Genomic DNA, 19,554 nt, shown 5'->3' on the forward strand with positions numbered 1-19,554 from the left:
TTACCCTTAAGTTGTTCAAAGAAAATATTTTGATTAATGTCTGTAATCAAGCAGTTTTGGATCACCATTGACTTCTATAGTAGGAAAAATACTTTCCAAGTCAACTGTGCTCCAAAAACAGACATAGATAGATAGATATTATTTCTTCTCAGCACTTTTACTCATTTAAATGGATAGTTCACCCAAAAATAAAAATTATGTCCTCATTTACTTACCCTCATGTTGTTATAAACCTGTATAAATGTCTTTTTTTGGATGAACTCGAAGGAAGATATTTTAATGAATGTTTGTAACCAAACCGTTGATGAGCCCCATTCACTTCCATAGTAGGAAAAAAAAGAATACTATGGAAGAGAATGGATCTCATGAACAGTGTGGTTACAAACATTCTTTTAAAATATCTTCCTTCCTGTACATCAAAACAAAGAAATTTATACAGAGTTGTAACAGGGTCAATGACGTAACGTTAATTATTTTGTGTCCGTGTGGTTCAATTAAATTTAAAAGGGTTAAAATTTAAAAATAAATTTGAAGATTACTTTCATACATTCTCTTTTTTGAGGACCAAGTCTAAAATTTCTGGTTTTATTTCATTTTAAAAGAATATTTGGGCTATAATTGCAAAAATGTCAATATGTTGTTACCAGTCTGTGTCAATTGGTGTAACTAGTATTTTTTTTTTTATTAAAAAATAAAAATATTAATTTAGAACAAAATATAATCATATAGTTTTTGTGTAATATGATTTTTACATACATTTTTACATCATTTGTCAAAGAGTATTTAGAAAACAGAGCTGTTTTCAGCATATGTCAGGACAAATGTTACAAAAACGCATTAAACTTTACATTTAGAAATAACTAATAAAATGATATTTTAATTATTTTATATATATATATTTTTTTTTTTTTTTTTTTGATTACGCTTACATGCCATCAAGGTGGATAAAATATTTAATGTTTCTTTGGCACGATTGGCAGTTACACCATTTGACATTTTCAGGTCCATTGAGTGTTAACTTTCATAAAAATTGTGCAAATGTCATTTTTTATTGCATAAAATCAACATAAATACACTATGTGCATTGAAATAAACCTGATGCATGCTTTTAAAAATATTTTTGAATTTCTCATCTTTTTTCTCCAAATCGTTTTTGTCACTGACCCAACAACATGAGAGTGAGTAAATTATGACATAATTTTTTGGTGAACTATCCCTTTAAATTTCCAAGGCTTATATTATTTACATTTTTGGTCACTCTTTCAAATGGAATGTTTATGTTGATAAGTATTGTAAATAAGAAAAACAGTTTATAAAATGTAAACTCAAACCAAATTTTGATGATTTGTTGCTTTATTTCTTTGGTAAGTAGCCATGTACAAAGTGGGAAAACACACAAACACAGGGAGCGCTTTATTATGTAACCTGTTGAATGAGACAATGCATATGCCTACTAAACATACATAATCTATTTAAAAATTGTACAGCCATGGACAGGATCACACCGAATAATATATCAAAGTTAATCTACATAATAAAGCTTGACATATTAGTGTAAATCAAGTTGATTTAGTAATGTCGCGCCACCGGCAGCTATGATTTCAACTCCTCCAGGCTTTTCAATCATGCAAGACTAAAGTCCTATCTACTTGAATGGGAAAAGAGAGATATCTCTTAAATCACATGCTAAAATCACAATTAAACCAACAATTAAACTTGACATCATCACCACCCTTTTTCTTCAGCTCAAAAAACAAAATTTGAAGTCATTTTAACTAGTGAGCATGTGCACAGGTTGGCTTCTCACGTGACTTTGTATAGAGCCCCTCCCCCAGAGAATCGTACGTTTTTATCCATTGGCTCTTTAACTGGAAGGTTGGACTTCCGTCACCAGAGCGGCCTTATTTAGCGTTGCATCGTCCCCTATTCATAGTAATAGGAGTGCTCAATCTTGTGATAGAGAATCGTCAGTCTTTATCAATTGATGATTGGCTCTTTAACTGGAAGGCGGGACTTTTGTCACCAGAGCGGCCATATTGAGCGTTGCATCGTCGCCTATTCATTGTAATAGGAGTGCCTCTAATATCCAATATCTTTAATATTTCTCATAATTTTCATTAGCACATAAAAACCCTTTAAATATTAAATAATAATGTGGTGTATGCAGTGGCGGCCGATGACTTCTTTTTCGAGGGCGCTCGATACGAAGTTCGTCACAACATGTATGTAACCCGTCATGTGTGTGGTTCCTTTTTTCAAAATGTTCTGCGAGTCGAGAGATCCTGTGTGCATCACGTGTCTTGTCAAAATAAATGCCTTCTGCAGACGCATCTAACGGCGCATTCACACGGGGCGTAAGCGTTAACTTTTAATGGAATGCTTGTCTGAAGCGTGGCCAACAGCCAATCACAGTGGTGGCTACACATTCTCCATTCTTCCATAAACGTAATTGGCTGGCTCTGCCTAGGTTATTTGCATAAGGCGATCTGATTGGCTGACGCACGCGTTGCCGCTTGAAAAGTTGAGAAATTTTCAACTTCTGCCGCGAGCAACGGCACTGACGCGGCGCCGACAGATCCACAATTCAGTTCTGAAACGCATTACATCACCGATTAAAAGTGAATGGGAAGCGTTAACACTGACGCCCCGTGTGAATGCGCCGTAAAGGGTTTATGATAAAAGAGACACTCACGTTAGCCAGATACTCGCATAATCTTAAAAAATTAAGTGAGTGTCTTGCGTGTATATTGTGAACGTGAGCGTCTCTTTTATCATAAACGGTTTTGACGCGTGTGCCACAGGCACTTATTTTGACAAAACATGCGATGCACATGGTTCACATGACGCAATGCATATTTTGAAAACGCAAGCAACACACATGACACTCAAAAAAACTTATTTTGAGTCACGAGCCGCCACTGGGTGTACGTCAAAGTCTATATTCATTTAGTAACATAAGCCATATTCACAGAGTTTACATAGTATTTAATTTTTTGCTTTTATCTAACCCATTATGTAAGATAGGTGGGATGTATCTCTTCTCTATTCTTATATTGCATTTTAATATTGCTTTGACCTTCTAAAACATGCATATGTCATCCTACTTTCTGTGTTTTTTGGAACTCAAATACTAGGCCATGATGCTTAAGTCCCTTTGTAAGAACATTAACTGATAGAAATGTAAAAAATGAAAATGCACCAAGATTGCTTTAGATAAAAATGTCTGCCAAATGTATCAAACTAGTGTTTCTTTTACATTATTTCTTGTTTGCTACAATAGTCTGGTAGATAGGCTTTACAATGATGCGCAAGTGCAGTGCTCCATCCACCAGGTACTCAGATGTACGTTGTTGCAGGTCCACATCAGAAAGGAAGTCCACCTCCTCTGTGCTTTGGTGAAAGCTGAAAACATGCCGGACCACAAGTTTTCCTTGCTGCTTTGTTGAGATGAGCACAGTCTTCTGGAAACTAACCCCCGCAAAATCGGCACTGGAAGTAGCAGGTGTGATGATGATACGAGGCCGGCCGGCTCCGTTTCCTCCATCTGAGCGCAGAGGCGGCATGGCACCCTGCTCAGTGAACATAGGCCGCATGCTGAGAGGAAGCCAACGGGGCGAGAACAGGGCGTTCCACGTCACCCGCTTACTAGAATCAAAACCACTCGGGCCAAGCTGCGTCTGAAAACTGCTGCTGCGGTCATCTCGTGACGGGTTACTAATGATCCACTGGGAGCCCCATACGGGCGAGAGATAGTTGCGGGGCACGAAGAGGTTGCAGTTTACTTCGAAGAACTTCGCCAGCTGAAGTGGTGAAGCAGAGTGGAACTGGTACGACATGTAAAGCAAATCACGCACCGACTCGAGGTAGCGTGTCAGCATCGGCGAATGCCGCTGCAGGCGAAAGAGATCTCTCGGAGGGATCATGGCATAGCGCACCAGGCGAAGGGCGTTCTCTGCAGTTAGGCTGTCCGGGTCATTCTGGGTGAGCCAGATTTCAAGGGCCTCGAATAGTTCTAGCTCGCTCTTCAGTACTAAGTCAGAGCGCTGCAACAGGGTCATTAGCAGTTCCACGCTAACCGTTGGCCATTCTGAACTCTGAAGCACAGATGACAGATTCCACGACAAAAACTGAAGGCAGTTGTGTTTCAACACTGTGTCTCCAACCGTTGTGGCATACTGGAACCAACTCACCACATGACCGCCCAGTGAATCACTGGCCAAATTCTGGCTCATGTACCGGGTAAGACCTTGCTGGAGGCTGGATATGCCATACTTGGTAGCCAATCTGTGCAGTGGTGTGGCCTGGTCCAACTGTAGCAAGAGCTCTCCACAATACAGATATCTGCAAACAAAGAAAAAATTAATACCTTTCTTATACAAAATTTTGCAGGGCTGTGTACCTATATAATTACTAAATTTTATAAAAAATTAATGGAATAGAAATTATCTTAAATGTAGTTACATGGTGTTCCTGTAGCTTAATTGGTACAATAGATCATTGCACTGTAATAAAAAGGAATTAAATGGCAAAAAGTTACTAATAAAGTTGTGTAAAAATATGCGTATCCGTGTGTACCACATATGCCAAAATGTGTGTGTGGGGTGGGGTGTTGCTTCCATAAAAACCTTTTTTTTTTCATTAAAATCGGTTATATGATGAAGTTTGTATTTTGAAGTCCATTTTGGAAAATAGTGAAATAGATATTTTGTTTATTTTTTAAAAAATAATATAATAGTGAAATAGATGTTTATTTTTATTTTTTTTATTTAGATACAAAGTGAAGGCCGTGAAAGTGTGTCCACATTCACAGAGAAAAATCATACTGATAAAAGAAACCTTAAAATTTACTTTAAGTCACTTTACACAAAAGCATCTGCGAAATTCATAAATGTGTAATTACTTAATGTGTATTTAAAGAAATTAATCTATATTTTTTCATTATAGATTACACATAAGCACATTATCATATGTTTTTCTTTTTTTGAAATATATATATTAGTGCTGGGCATAGATTAATCTAGATTAATATCATACAAAATAAAAGTAATTTTTTGCATAAAATATGAGTTTGTGCTGTGTGTAATTATTATGTATATATATATATAAGTACACACACATTTATGTATGTATTTAAGAAACATTTACATATCTATATATATTTATTTATATTTTTATATATTCTATATTATATATAAATAAAAACTATATATAAATAAAACATTTCTTAAATGTGTATATATATGTGTGTATATGTATGTGTGTGTTTTTAAATATGCATAATATTTACACACAGCACAAACTTATATATTATGCAAAAAATTACTTTTATTTTGTATGAGATGAATCTAGATGAATCTATGCCCAGCCCTAATATATATATATATATATATATATATATATATATATATATATATATATATATATATATATATATATATATATATATCTTTCTAAGAAATTTAAATAAAATAAATTTTAAAAAGAAAAATAATCACTGGGGTAGTACCCTTCCGAAACATACAAGTTCATACCTTAAATTAGTTTATACCTTATTACTACCTTAAAGGTACATATTAGTAGCAACTGTATACATAACTGTACCTAAATGGTTCATAGGACCTTTTGAAGTCGACTGCCCCAGTGACAGCTTCGTACCTTTGTTTCTGAGAGTGTAGATCAATGATCAATATTTTAAATGCCATTTAAAAAAATTGCATTTACTTGACACATACAGTATTTATTTGTATGTAATTACAATAAATAAACATTTATTTATAGACCATGGCAGAAGAGCACACCATTGCTTTATTGTGTCAAGTTTTTTTTTTTTTCAAATGCAATTCAGTAAAAATTCTCCTGTCAGTCCAATTAAACATCCTGCAGGGTGCGGCACATTTAAATTCCTTATGAACCGAAAGAGAGACAGTTCTTCGATTCAATATAGCAAGTACAGTATGTGCTCTGTGAGTCATAATCCGATAAAGCAATGTGCACAAAAATGTAAATCTAAATACACCTGGCATTATAGGAAGATTTAATGTATCATTTAAGTATTGTATAGTCAATCTTGTCTACCAGTCGAATTGATTTCATCTCTTTAAAATCCTTTTAACTGTGTCTTTGTTGACTTATCCATTGGATTGCTATAGAGCTAATAAAACCCTAAACAAAGGAGTTCAGCTAATTCTGACTGTGTAGGCGGTGTGTGCTCTTGAAACCAAAACATCTTCTCACGCTAGCCACACTTTACCATTGTAATATCACCTGGTTATCATACAGTAATGCTGGCTTACGCAAGATCAGAAAGATTTAAATCATTGTTATGTTTCATTGATTGTATCTGCACTAATATTAACAGGGGGGTTGTAATTCCAACATTGTCCATTAGGTAGAGTCTTGGACATGTGGGAATGTGATGATCATATACACTACATGTCCTGACATGTTTTTGGTATGGTACATCACAGCACGTTTTTCTCATCTATGCTCTTTAAAATTATTGTTCTAAAGGGTTTCTCTGCACCAATGCCATAGGACAGGGGGTTTCAAACTTGACCCCCTGACCTATATATCTGATGCACCTAAAGATGTCCCCTTTTTCAAAGGACGGTCCAGGTTTTTTGGTGTTCTGTTCTTCGCAAACCCACAACAATTATATTATGAAACATTCAAAAATGTTTTGTCCTTTTTAGATATAGATGATAACAAATTAGATGTCAATGATATTTTGACCACTGAACTAGGAAATGTTTTTGCTTAGATGTACCCCCTGAATTTTTAAGTAAATATTTAAATAATTGAATAGCACATTTGCATATTGAACTTCGAAAACATTTTTTTTCCATTTTTAAAGTTTTTATTAGTAAAATTCAACATAGTTATTGTTATTATTACCTTTAGGACCTTTGTCTGATATTTTGTACATAAAATCTGTAGAAAGAAATGCCTTTTTTATGTGTCTTCTCATATGGCAGGGTTTCCCAATAGGGTTCATGAGTTGATGAAAAACAATTAATTAATAATAATTAAATCATAAAATGTAAATACATAATTTATCTGGAATGCAGCATTATACACTCACCTTCATCACATAGTCCTTACAAACAATTGTCAATGTAAAAATATATACATTCTAAAATTACAATTTCAAATGTTTTGATTAAAGGCACACTCCATCTTTTTTAAAATATGCTCATTTTCCAGCTCCTCTAAAGTTAAACATTTGATTTTTACCGTTTTGGAATCCATTCAGCCGATCTCGGGGGCTGGCGGTACCACATTTAGCATAGCTTCCCAGCTAGCATGTATAAGCGTCCCGAGCTCGGCTGCCCTGCGGGACCTGCGGCTCAGACTCGGCATCGGCGTGTGTTAACCTGGCCGATCGTGCCCCGCAGCTCGATCTGGCACATGCATTTTTGTTACGGGTGTAAGCTCTGGTTCGATTCATGTTCACCGTAAGTAACCCAGCTCTGGCTGTATGATCTGGACCACTTCTGGAAATGACTCAGCTTATGTTAAATCAAGGATGGTTTTAATGGAGGCCAAAGATGTAGGTGACTTTTTTCTTCAACACAAATGTGGATTTGTAACTCCAACCGTTTTAGTCCAAACCGAAGTGTATTTATATAATTTTTTACCCCGAATACAACGCCTTATTCTTCTTTTGAGTTTTAATGGCGGGTTGCAAAGCAAGTTCATAGTTCCATACTGCCACCTACTGTATCGGGTGTACGGCTTGAGGGCTATACAGGGCCACCGAAACATTAGGTGGCGGTATGCAACTATGAACTTGCTTCGCAACCCGTCATTAAAACTCAAAGGAAGAAGAAGGCGTTGTATTCGGGGTAAAAAATCAAAATAAGAAGGTGCTGTGCACGGGCTCATTTGTCTAGGCATACTATACTGTGTTTGAGGTAAAAAATATATAAATACTGTTCGGTTTCTCGCTCAAAACGATCGTTTCATTTCGGAGGACATCATTGTGTCGTTACGAGCAGCAGGGTTTAATTTGGATTTGTCTGTGCATGTTTTTTTACGGTCTGAGAGTTTCAAACAGAATGATGTTTCTTGAAAATCTAAGGTAGCAGAAAGTTTTCTGTGATGGTTTGGGTTTGGGTTAGTGGAAGGGGAATGTACAGTTTGTACGGTATAAAATGCATTACGTCTATGGAATGTCCCCACAAAACGTGTGTGTGTATGTGTGTCAGAGAAAGAATGTGTGTTCAAGTGAATAAAAATGCATTAAACATGAAACTCGTCTTCCTTGTGCTGTTTTAATTTTAGTTTATGTTGCATTACAGTTGCTTAGCAATTTTAGTATTAACCAAACAATAAATCAATAAGGTTTATACAAGCCTAAATAAGGAACGGGATTGGAGGGGAGCTTACGTCCTCTCACTCGGGGTTCTGCAATCGGGCCGCGTCAAAAACAAGTGCTCTGCCGTGTGTTCGGGCCACGTTATAACCGAGTGCTCGGGACGCGTTATAACCGAGTGCTCGGACGTGTGTTCGGGCCACGTTATAACCGAGTGCTCGGGCCGCGTTAAAACCGAGTGCTCGGCCTTGTGTTCGGGCCGCGTTAAAACCGAGCGCTCGCAGAGCAATCGGACCTAGATTCATGCCGAGGATCGGCCGACTGTTCCAGCCTTAATCGTTCCGCTTTCGGCCCGCACAATTTTTGCTAGCTGGGTTAGCATAATCTATTGAATCTTAGCATAGGCCATTAGCATAACGCTCAAAAATAACTAAATTGTTTCAATATTTTTCCTATTTAAAGCTTGGTAACTTTCAATAGCAGGGAACTTTTTTCGGGCACTGCGTAATATTGCTGAGCCTGCTGCAGCCATGGTACGGCATCAAAGTCCTTGATTATTACACCAGAATGAGAGTATAGTTCATAGCCATATCGGCTTAGAAAATCAAAACTTTTAATTTTCCATCTGTCTTAGTTCACGATGTAACTACAGAAGAGTCAAGTTTTAAATAGGAAAAATCGAAACTCTTTGTTTATGCTAATTATGCTAATGGTTTAATCAGATTCAATGGATTATGCTTAGCTATGCTAAAAGTGGTACCACCAAACTCTGAGATTGGCTGAATCTCCGAGTAAAAAATCTAATGTTTAACTCTAGGAGAGCTGAAAAATTAGTCTATTTAAAAAATAAAGTGGAGTGTCCCTTGAAAGGTGAAGTGGAATGTAAAACTGTATTTACCTAGGCATAAATGAGTAATAAGAGTTCTGTACATGGTAATGACATATCGTGAGCCTCAAACGTGATTGTTTCCTCCTTCTTATGTACACCTTGGGCATGCAAAGACTGTTGGAAAACAAGCCAATCTCAACATCAATTGTGATGTTACAGTCGAGATTATGCCCCCAACATTAAATTACACATTAAATTAATTACAATGTTGTTACAATGCTAAGAACAAAGTAAGCGCTATATGCTAGTTAATGCTATATGCTAACGTTTAAGCTAAAGTTCTATTATTGACGTTACCATTAAGTTTTGCAGGTCCGTACTGAAAAAAACTCAAACTTACCACTCAGAAACGTCTATTAACAATCTCCAAACAATTGATTATTCCTCAAATTCTGTAACTTTGTACTTAAGGTCTGTTTACACACACAGAGAGCCTCTGAAGGATCTGGTTTGTGAAACAGCCAATCAGAGCAGAGCTCAAGATTATTATTCATCATGACCCTTTCAAATAAGGCAATAATATAGATCATTTAATTCTAAAGGAAAATCCTAAGGTTGTAAATGGACATGTAAAACCGTCTCTGGATAATTTCTGCACTTAATAAAGACATATTATTTCAATGCATTCTTTGGCACCTTTAAGTTAATCCCATACTTCCCTCCTAAAGGTAAAGGTTCTCACCTGATGAACTTATCAAACACAGCAGTACATTCTGCCGTTTCTCGCAGCACCAACGTGCTCCCATTGCGGTTTCTGAGCATCTCATCAAATACTCGGCTTTGCAGCGACAACACCAGCGTGTGGGCTTGGATGACCTTGACCTCGTCCGCATCCACGGTTTCCACACGCACAGAAATGTCACTGTTATTCCCCAGCACCAGAAGACCCTCCAGCCGTGCCAAGAACCCCTGAGAATGACTGATCACATCTGTGGTGTCCTCTAGCAGACCTTCTGTCCTCAGACCTGCTGCAGGTGAGAAATGGTGTAATAATATTGTACATGGCATTTCTTTATATTTAACTACTTTCACTTAAAGGAACACTCCTCCTTTTTTGAAAATATGCCCTTTAACCAGCTCCCCTAGAGTTAAACATTTGATTTTTACCGTTTTGGAATCCATTCAGCCGATCTTCCGGTCTGGCGGTACCATTTTTAGCATAGCTTAGCACAATTCATTGAATCTGATTAGACCATTAGCATCATTGGCATAACCAAAGATTAGGATAGATTACAACCCAACAGGCTGGGTATAAATCCTTCACTTTGTGAAGGATGGATGCAAATTTTTTGGACTTTAGGAAGTGGACCCTGTAACTTAACATTTGATTAACTGAAAGATCTAAAACATTTTCTAAAATAACTAAAAATGTGTTTGTCTCAAAAATGATGGACATATGCATCTCGGACAGCTTGGGGGTGAGTAAATCATGGGTTAATATTATCTTTGGCCGAACTATTCCTTTAAAACAACCCAGCATTTTGTTTTGAACAACCCAGCATGGGTAAATTACAACCCAGCAGCCTGCGCTCGTCCCTTTTTGACCCAATGGCGGGTTGAAAATAACCCAGCATTTTTTTAGAGCGTGTGTTGTATTAAGGTTCAGTGTTTCCTCTTTTTCATTGTTAAAATTACACATAGATGTGTCTTAACCTTCCTGTTTGCCCAGAAGGGAACAAGTATGTTTAAACAGCAAGTGTTTGATCATGTACAAGTGGATCTACATCCTCAAAAAGATTATCCACTTCATAAAAGTCTCTGTATTTCCTAGAATATTAGACTTCTTAGAAATCCCGTCATCTGTTTGTGCTCAGGTATTTGCTTTGAAGTGTGTGCATGTGAACAAACCACTTATAGCACAACCATTATGAGTCGTAATAAATGTCCTTAATAACATAATGCAATATAGACAGAAATCAATAAAAGCTGATTTATTTAACAATGGTATTATTAATCAATCAATTTTGTTTTTGCTTTAACTGGCCTGGCATGATCAAGTATATCAATGTCTTTAAGAAAAATGACTTCTTTGTCATTAATTTTATGCTGTTATATAAATTATATAAATCTTGACGTGCAGCTCTCTTTTGCCTCCAAGACTGTCTTTATCATCTGTGCACGAAAACAAAAGAGAAATTCCCTTACCTCCAAGGACAAGTTGCTTATGGGCCAAGACGACCAACAGCAAGAACGTCAGGTAGATGTGGGCATCAACCAAATTTCCCATTTTTTATTTCCTTTCTATTTTCTGACTCTGTTCTGTATCTTCCCCTTTCTTTATCTCTTTTATATCTTTGTTTTTCTGTTTCTACTTCGTGGATGATGGATATCCTGAAGGTTCTCTTTACGTTGCATAAAGTCTATGGTACATGGCTGGCATGTAGGTTACTGATTGTTTTGGGTCAGTTCCACCCTCATGCTATCATATCGATCAATGGAACCTATAGGGGGTGGGGAGTTAGTTTTGGTGGGAAGGAACGCCTGTTGCCATGCCAACGGCTTTGACTTTTCTCTTTTTCAATATTATATGATATAGATCCTCAGATGTTCAGTCGAAGCATGCATGAATCGTGTTGGAACGAAATTGCGTTTGCATGCATGAATTATCCACATGTTTATGCAAATGCATTTGCATGCATAACTGGATGCACGCTTTTTCTCAATAGTAATATATTTTTTTAACTCAAGAGCGCATGGCAATGCCAAACTTCATGCATGATGCTATGGGGTTTTTATACTGTAGCAGTACAGTACTGGATGAAATACATGCCAAATGTTATTAAAATAAGTTGGGGTACAGGTCCCTTCGTATGAAAAATAGAAAAAGTGATGCTTGCTTTATCCACAAATAGAAATAAACTTCTGAAGATCTCCTCATTGGTTGATTCTCATATTGCATGTATCATTGTGAAATACTCCAGACAGAAATATCTATTCCACTAGGCAGAATTTGGGATGTGGTTGATGCTAAGCACTGTGCGAGTCACTTATCCAAGCTGAACGTGTCGATACTGTTTCATTTTGTCAACACTTGGGATTAGAAGAAGTCTATTTTTCTCCCTGTATGTAAGGACATCTTTCCCAGCTGGAAAGACTTTTAGTTACAGGTTATGTCATATGTTTGCTTATGGCTGTGGAGAAATGGAAATTTGGTGAGGAATGCCAGAAACAGCAACAGTAGGAAGAGATATACGCATGTTTGTGTAGTTGAGTGGGTGTGGTGTGCGTGTGTGAGGGACTTCCAAGGAAAATCTAGGTAAATCATTTACTTATGAGAAACCCTGTCATAGCTCCTGAACTAGGCCGAAAGTTGTGAATGGATTTGCCTCGCGGTGTGCATACATCAAAATTGATTTTATTTTTATTTGGGTCACGGACAAAGTTTACTAGATCTGATGACGCCTCATTGCACGTGTTCACACGTAACGTGCAATAATAATGAGTGTCCACGCAAAGCTTACCAATTTAAAGTACTTCTCATTTAATTTAAATAAGATACACACCAAACCAGTTATATTATCTTAAAGAAGTTGGTTTCGTAGAACAAATGGTATTAAAAGAGTTTACCTGGAGCTTGTCAAATATTGGTGAATGCTAAAAAAAACATGGATTAAACACAATGTTTATAGTGTTTCATTGGTAACCTATAGGAACAGTCAATATTATGGCATGTTAGCACAGTAAATACTGTATTAGTGATGACTCATTGCAATTAACCAGAATGTTCTCATCTACAGTCACCGGCATATACTGTTTATATCCACATGGCGATGTATTTACAATATACAAAGCTTAGAAATGATGTCTTATGTACTGTAGTTTAATCATGGTTAGACCAAAAGGTGACCAAGATATTATCATTCTTAATACAGAAATTATATTACTGTAACAAATCATTATAACATTAGTTGATGCACTGCAAAAAATGACTTTCTTACTTAATATTTTTGTCTTGTTTTGAGTAAAAATATCTATAAGATGTTTTTTCTTGATGAGCAAGATGATCTTAGAAAAAAGTCTAGTTTTTTGACCACAAATATACAATTTAAGTGAATTTGTGCTTAAAACAAGCAAAAATATCTGCCAATGGGGTGAGAAACAAAAAATCTAAAAATAAGTTTTCTTTTTCTTAAACACTTAATTTAAGCAAAATTTTCTCACCCCATTGGCAGATAATTTAGCTTGTTTTAAGCACAAATTCACTTAAATTGTATAGTTTTTGTCTAAAAACTAAACTTATTTTCTAACGTAATTTTGCTGATCAAGAAAATACATCTTGATTTAAGAATTTTTTGATTTTCTACTGAAAACAAGACAAAAAAACTGATAATTTTTTGGTGTGTCCATAATCAATAACATCCCGTTACAGCAGCGTGTAAAGTGTTTATTTTTAAAAAAAAAAAGGGAAAAAAAGTGATTTGTTATTTCATGCTATTTTGTCGCATTATCTAAGGTTAACAAATGAAACCTAATTATAACATGTTACTAAAATGAATTAGGCTACACAATTATATTTAAGTCAGTTATGTCACTCAAGAGGAAGCCATTCTGGTTGGCCTGCAGTTATATTGATTATTGTTAATGAGGATGTCAAAACCAGTGATACATTGACCCAGTATTTCTCTCTCTCTCTGTCTCTCTCTCTATCTCTCCATATTTGACCTACTTGACACCTTTTAATGCGTTATGTCTGAGTTTGCTCTTTAAAGACATCATGAAAGAGCTAGACAGCATATAATTTGTATTCACGGGTTGTGTGTGTGTTTACTAAATTTGTTTACTTTTTCTTTTAGTTTTTTAAGTAAATGATTTCACATGCTATTATTTTACATATCTCCATAGAAATCAACAACACTGTGCATTTTACTACACTTATGACTATTGTCACTAGAGGGCAGTCTTGTCAAAAGAAATTTGCATTGTACTGTATAACCCATTTTCTGCTGTTATAGAAACAAAGCAATCATAATGTCATTCATATCATATCTCTCTATCTTTATACTTTTTACATCTCTCCATTAACTCTTTTATCTGCTGCTTCATCTCCCCCACATGACTAAAAATGATGCATAATTAAAATCACATTAATAATGTTAGCCTCGGTGACCCTGCTCAAAGTAATTACATTATGTGCTGTTATGAATTAATGTATTTAAATAAAAAATACCCTTCTGTTAAGGGGTTCAACTATGGGTTTGCATTGTCAATTTTTCTTTCTCTGCTGGTGAATTCAGCCTAGCCATGCAAGTGCAAAAATACAAAAAGTTGAGATAAATGAAAGCGAACAGTAGTGTGGAAAGAGTTTAAATATTGCAAACACAACCGTTTTTCTATATTTTACTATGTTCTTACCTCAACTTAGATGAATGAATACATATATCTTTTTTCAATGCGTGCACTTTTAGGGCCCTATTTTAACGATCTAAGCGCATTGTCTAAAGCGCACAGCGCAACGTCTAAATGGGCGTGTCTGAATCCACTTTTGCTAATTTAACGACGGGAAAAATTGTTTTTGCGCCGAGCGCATGGTCGAAAAGGGTTGGTCCTATTGTAATGGGAGTATTTTGGGTGTAACGTGCAGTAAACCAATGAGAGTCTCAGCTCTCATCCCCTTTAAAGGCAAGTTGCGCTGGCGCTATGTCATATCCCTATTTAGATGACGGACTTTGTAAACTGAAAAACTAAGCGGAGGGAGAAGATCCCCAGTTTAAGATTAATGTTAAATATTTGTGTTTTTTTTACTTGTATTGAAATTGTTATTTTTTTTATTAAAAACTTTTAAAACCCGTTTTCTTTTAGTCATGGAAGTAAAAAAGCAGGCTTGTAATTGCTTTAAATGTATGGCTATCCAATATCATCAAAACATAATTTACAAGTATGTAAGATAAGGTTTGTACTCTAAAAAAAAATTTTTTTAACAAACAGGAGATAAAGAATTTACAAACGGCTCTCCTCACATTTCATCACTTTGGACAGCGTTTTTTTTAGCAAAGAGTTTTTTTTAAGCATTACTTAAAAATGTTTCTCATCTCACCATATCCGCAGATACAGAGTCATCATATACAATAAATCCGTGAGGTAGCATTAAAAAAACATTTAAAAACAGATGCATTTGTTTAAAGGAAAGCATTTATTTACTTACCAGGCTGCAGGTGAAGCAGCTCTTTGCGCCTTTAACGTCTCATAATTACTCCTCATTTATGTCCAAGAGACTCAATAATAATCTTTTACATTCAATCCTTTAATCTTTCATATTTAAAAGCATTTTTGTGCTGCTGCGCATTCATGTACTTTGTGATAAGCAAACCTGCGTTGTCATCCCGTTTATAGGCGCATTTTACTATTGCGCTCTTTAAATAACATAAAATATATTGCGCCATTGACTTTAGACTTTAGACCAGGTTTTTGTTGGTCAATGGCGTAGTCTATTTTAGTTGCCTCAAAATAGCAACGCGCCAACAATGCGCCTGAACACACCTCGTTTTTAGACCAGAACGCCCATGGGCACAAAAGGGGGCGCAAATGCATTTGCTATTTAAACAACGCGGCGCTAAACGTGAAAATTAGGGTGGAAACTAGCGAAAGACACTTGCGTCGCCCATTGCGCTGCATTGCGCCAGGTGTAAGATAGAGCCCTTAATCTTTGTACAGCGCTTTTTGAATGTGTAAGCATTTAGCTTAGCCCCATTCATTTCTATGGCTCCAAACAAAAGTTTTATGTTGTGCCACCATACTTGTGTAACTATGTGACAGTCTTTAAAAAGGGAAAACATGGAAGTGTTTGGAAGTTTGGTGGCTTCTAAATTCATCCTTGTTTGGAGCCATAGGAATGAATGGGGCTAGGCTAAATGCTAACACATTCACGAGGCGCTGTACAAAGATTAAAAGTGCACACATTGAAAAAAGATGGGTATGCATTAATTCGTCTAAGATGAGATAAGAACATAGTAAAATATTAAAAAACTGTGGTGTTTTCCTTTAACACCGCAGTGCTTTATGGCTTTTCAGTGGAACTGTGTACAATGACTTCAGGGATAAATAAAAATTAGAGTTAAGATGAATTGGCCTTTGTAGAGCAATGCCTAAAATTCCTACACAGATGTTGAGATTGAGGGATTTTGGGATTGGTGTTTGATTATTGACTTCTATTGCTTTGTGAAACAATTGATTCAACAGTTAAAAATAATAAAAAATAATAAAGAAATTGAACTTCATAAAGTTGGTTTGAAATGGTCAAAACATTTTTGGTCGGTACTCTTTCAAAAACAACACCTTTGCACCTAAAGAGGTCATAGTACCTCAGATATGCCACATGTGATAACTTGCTAAATTATTCGATATACAGTGCTTTAACAGTTTATGCTTCAAGTTTATAAAATTAATTTGAACTCAATGTTTTTAATTTTTCAATAAAATGTTTCATAAGCATACATGTTTCATATTCACATAATTTTCCACACGTCAGCTTCTTTGATAAAACTTGGATTATACATAACAATTGAAAGTAAAATTAATGAGTTATTGCAATAACTATTGCGATATGCATATTGCCGTATAACATCTGCGACATTTTAATCATTGCAATATATTATGCAACCCTACTTAGAGGTATACTGGTACCAAAGAGTGCATATTAGTACCTCAAATGTACATATTGTTATCAAATGTATACAGTACATATCTTAAAGGGGACATATCATTAAAATCTGACTTTTTCCATGTTTAAGTGCTATAATTGGATCCCCAGTGCTTCTATAAAGCTAGACAATGTGAAAAAGATCAACCCAGTAACTTAGTTTTGGTAAACCATTCTCTGCAAGCATGTGAAAAAATAGGCTCCCCTTGTGATGTCAGAAGGGGATAATACCGCCCCTTAATCTGCACTATCCAACCACGCCATTGCCATTTTGTGCAGAGATCAGCTCATTTGCATTTAAAAGGACACACACAAAAACGAAATTTTTGCTCACACCTACACTCTCAGAAATAAAGGTACAAATGTTGTCACTGGGGCGGTACCTTTAAAAAGATCCTAATATGTACCATTTTGGTACAGACATGTAGGAACCAATATACCTCTAAGGTACCAATGTGTACATTTTAGGTACCAATATGCACCTTAAAGGTACAAAAGTGAACTTTTTGAAAAGGTCCCACCCCAGTGACAACTTTTGTACCTTCATGAACCTTTTCTTTTTCTGAGAGTGTACAAAGTAGCAATTTAAACATGCTTTAATAAATTGTCTATATGGTATTTTCGAGGGGCAGCCTTCCGATTTCTCTGATGAAGCCAATACGGAATTGTCTGGCCGCTTGAGGCTGGCTCCAAAAGGGAGTTAATTCCCATAGACCTCCATGTTGAAATGCCCAACTTTACAGTAGAATATGTTTACAGCCTGGTACAAAAAGTGTTTTTGGTCTGTATAGCTAATTTTGCCCTTCATGACAACATTGCATTAATGAGAAATTGAACAGGTGTTCCTAATCCTTTAGGTGAGTGTTTATGTTTATGTTGCATAGCTTCCAAATGAAAAAAATATTATAGACAGACATTTTAGTTAAAATGATGAGACAAATTTTTTTGTAACTCATAATTTTAACTAAAATGTCTGTCTATAATATTTTTTATAATTTTTACAATTTCTCATTAATGCAATTATCAACCAATCACATGGCAGTTGCTTCAATGCATTTAGGGGTGTGTTCCTGGTCAAGACAATCTCTTTAACTCCAAACTGAATGTCAGAATGTCAATTTTGAGCGTGGCATGGTTGTTGGTGCCAGACGGGCCGGTCTGATCTGCTCAGTTACTGGGTTTTTGATGCACAACCATTTCTAGGGTTTACAAAGAATGGTGTGAAAACAGAAAAACATCCAGTATGTGGCAGTCCTGTGGGTGAAAATGCTTTGTTGATGCTAGAGGTCAGAGACGAATGGGCCGACTGATTCAAGCTGATAGAAGAGCAACTTTGACTGAAATAACCACTCGTTACAACCGAGGTATGCAGCAAAGCATTTGTGAAGCCACAACACGCACAACCTTGAGGCGGACGGGCTACAACAGCAAAAGACCCTATCAGGTACCACTTATCATCACCACTAAAAGAAGCTACAGTTTGCACAAGCTCACCAAAATTGGACAGTTGAAGACTGGAAAAATGTCAGAATTTGGCATAAACAGAATGAGAATATGGATCCATCATGCCTTGTTACCACTATGCAGGCTGGTGGTGGTGGTGTAATGTGTGGGGGATGTTTTCTTGGCACACTTTAGGCCCCTTAGTGCCAATTGGGCATCGTTTAAATGCCACAGCCTACCTAAGCATTGTTTCTGACCATGTCCATCCCTTTATGACCACCATGTACCCATCCTCTGATGGCTACTTCCAGCACCATGTCACAAAGCTCGAATCATTTCAAATTGGTTTCTTGAACATGACAATGAGTTCACTGTACTAAGATGGCCCCCACAGTCACCAGATCTCAATCCAATAGAGCATCTTTGGGATGTGGTGGAACGGGAGCTTCGTGCCCTGGATATGCATCCCAAAAATCTCCATCAACTGCAAGATGCTATCCTATCAATATGGGCCAACATTTCTAAAGAATGCTTTCAGCACCTTGTTGAATAAATGCCACGTAGAATTAAGCCAGTTCTGAAGGGGAAAGGGGGTCAAACACAGTATTAGTATGGTGTTTCTAATAATCCTTTAGGTGAGTGTACTGTATAGTCAATACTAAATATCATTATTATAAATGACACAATATAGCGTGGCCAATTGTATTATATGGAATAGAATATAACAGAATCATTAAAATATTAATATATTTAAAAATATGTCTTATATTATTTTTCTGTTTCCCCTGATCCTAAGACCATGTTCTGCAGTATGAATAAAAGTTCTGCATCTCTCTAGTGATGTGAAAGCAGCCTTGTATCATAGCGTTTTAGATTCCAGACATACTTCAATAAAACATTTCACTTTTTCAAGGAGTGAATCATCTTTGTGTGGTCTGAACGTGGAATCCATGTTTTCATAGTTTAGTAACTGCCAAGACCAGTAAAAGAGCATGTTGATTTATATTTTCTGTCCTCCTTTTATTCTATAAAGTACTGTTTACATCCAGAGAACCTTTCTGTTTCGCAAAACTGTGAGGAACCCTTTTTAGAAACTATGTTTTTTTTTTTTTTACGTTTGTTTTATTATGCATTTTTATCTGTTATAAGTGAAACCAGCTTTATTTTGCAATGCATTATTTTATCTAAAAAAATAATAATTGGTAATACATAATAATTTTTAACAAAGTTCCTTTAATCAATATAACCCGTGTTTTCCAACTGCCAAAATGT

General features: G+C 36.1%; 1 protein-coding gene across 1 annotated transcript; it reads right to left on the bottom strand.

Annotated features, from left to right (window-relative positions):
- Window positions 1–940: 940 nt before the first annotated feature.
- Window positions 941–11,473, bottom strand: btbd17a (BTB (POZ) domain containing 17a). The gene is made up of 3 exons (XM_065262604.2): window positions 11,349–11,473; window positions 9,886–10,171; window positions 941–4,341 (listed from the first exon to the last, which is right to left on the bottom strand). The coding sequence occupies exons 1-3, from the start codon at window positions 11,428–11,430 to the stop codon at window positions 3,258–3,260; spliced, it is 1,452 nt and encodes a 483-aa protein (XP_065118676.2). The 5' UTR covers window positions 11,431–11,473; the 3' UTR covers window positions 941–3,257.
- Between the last annotated feature and the right edge of the window lie 8,081 nt (window positions 11,474–19,554).

This window comes from Paramisgurnus dabryanus, chromosome 1 (assembly GCF_030506205.2).
Source record: "Paramisgurnus dabryanus chromosome 1, PD_genome_1.1, whole genome shotgun sequence".
NCBI classification, from domain to species: domain Eukaryota; kingdom Metazoa; phylum Chordata; class Actinopteri; order Cypriniformes; family Cobitidae; genus Paramisgurnus; species Paramisgurnus dabryanus.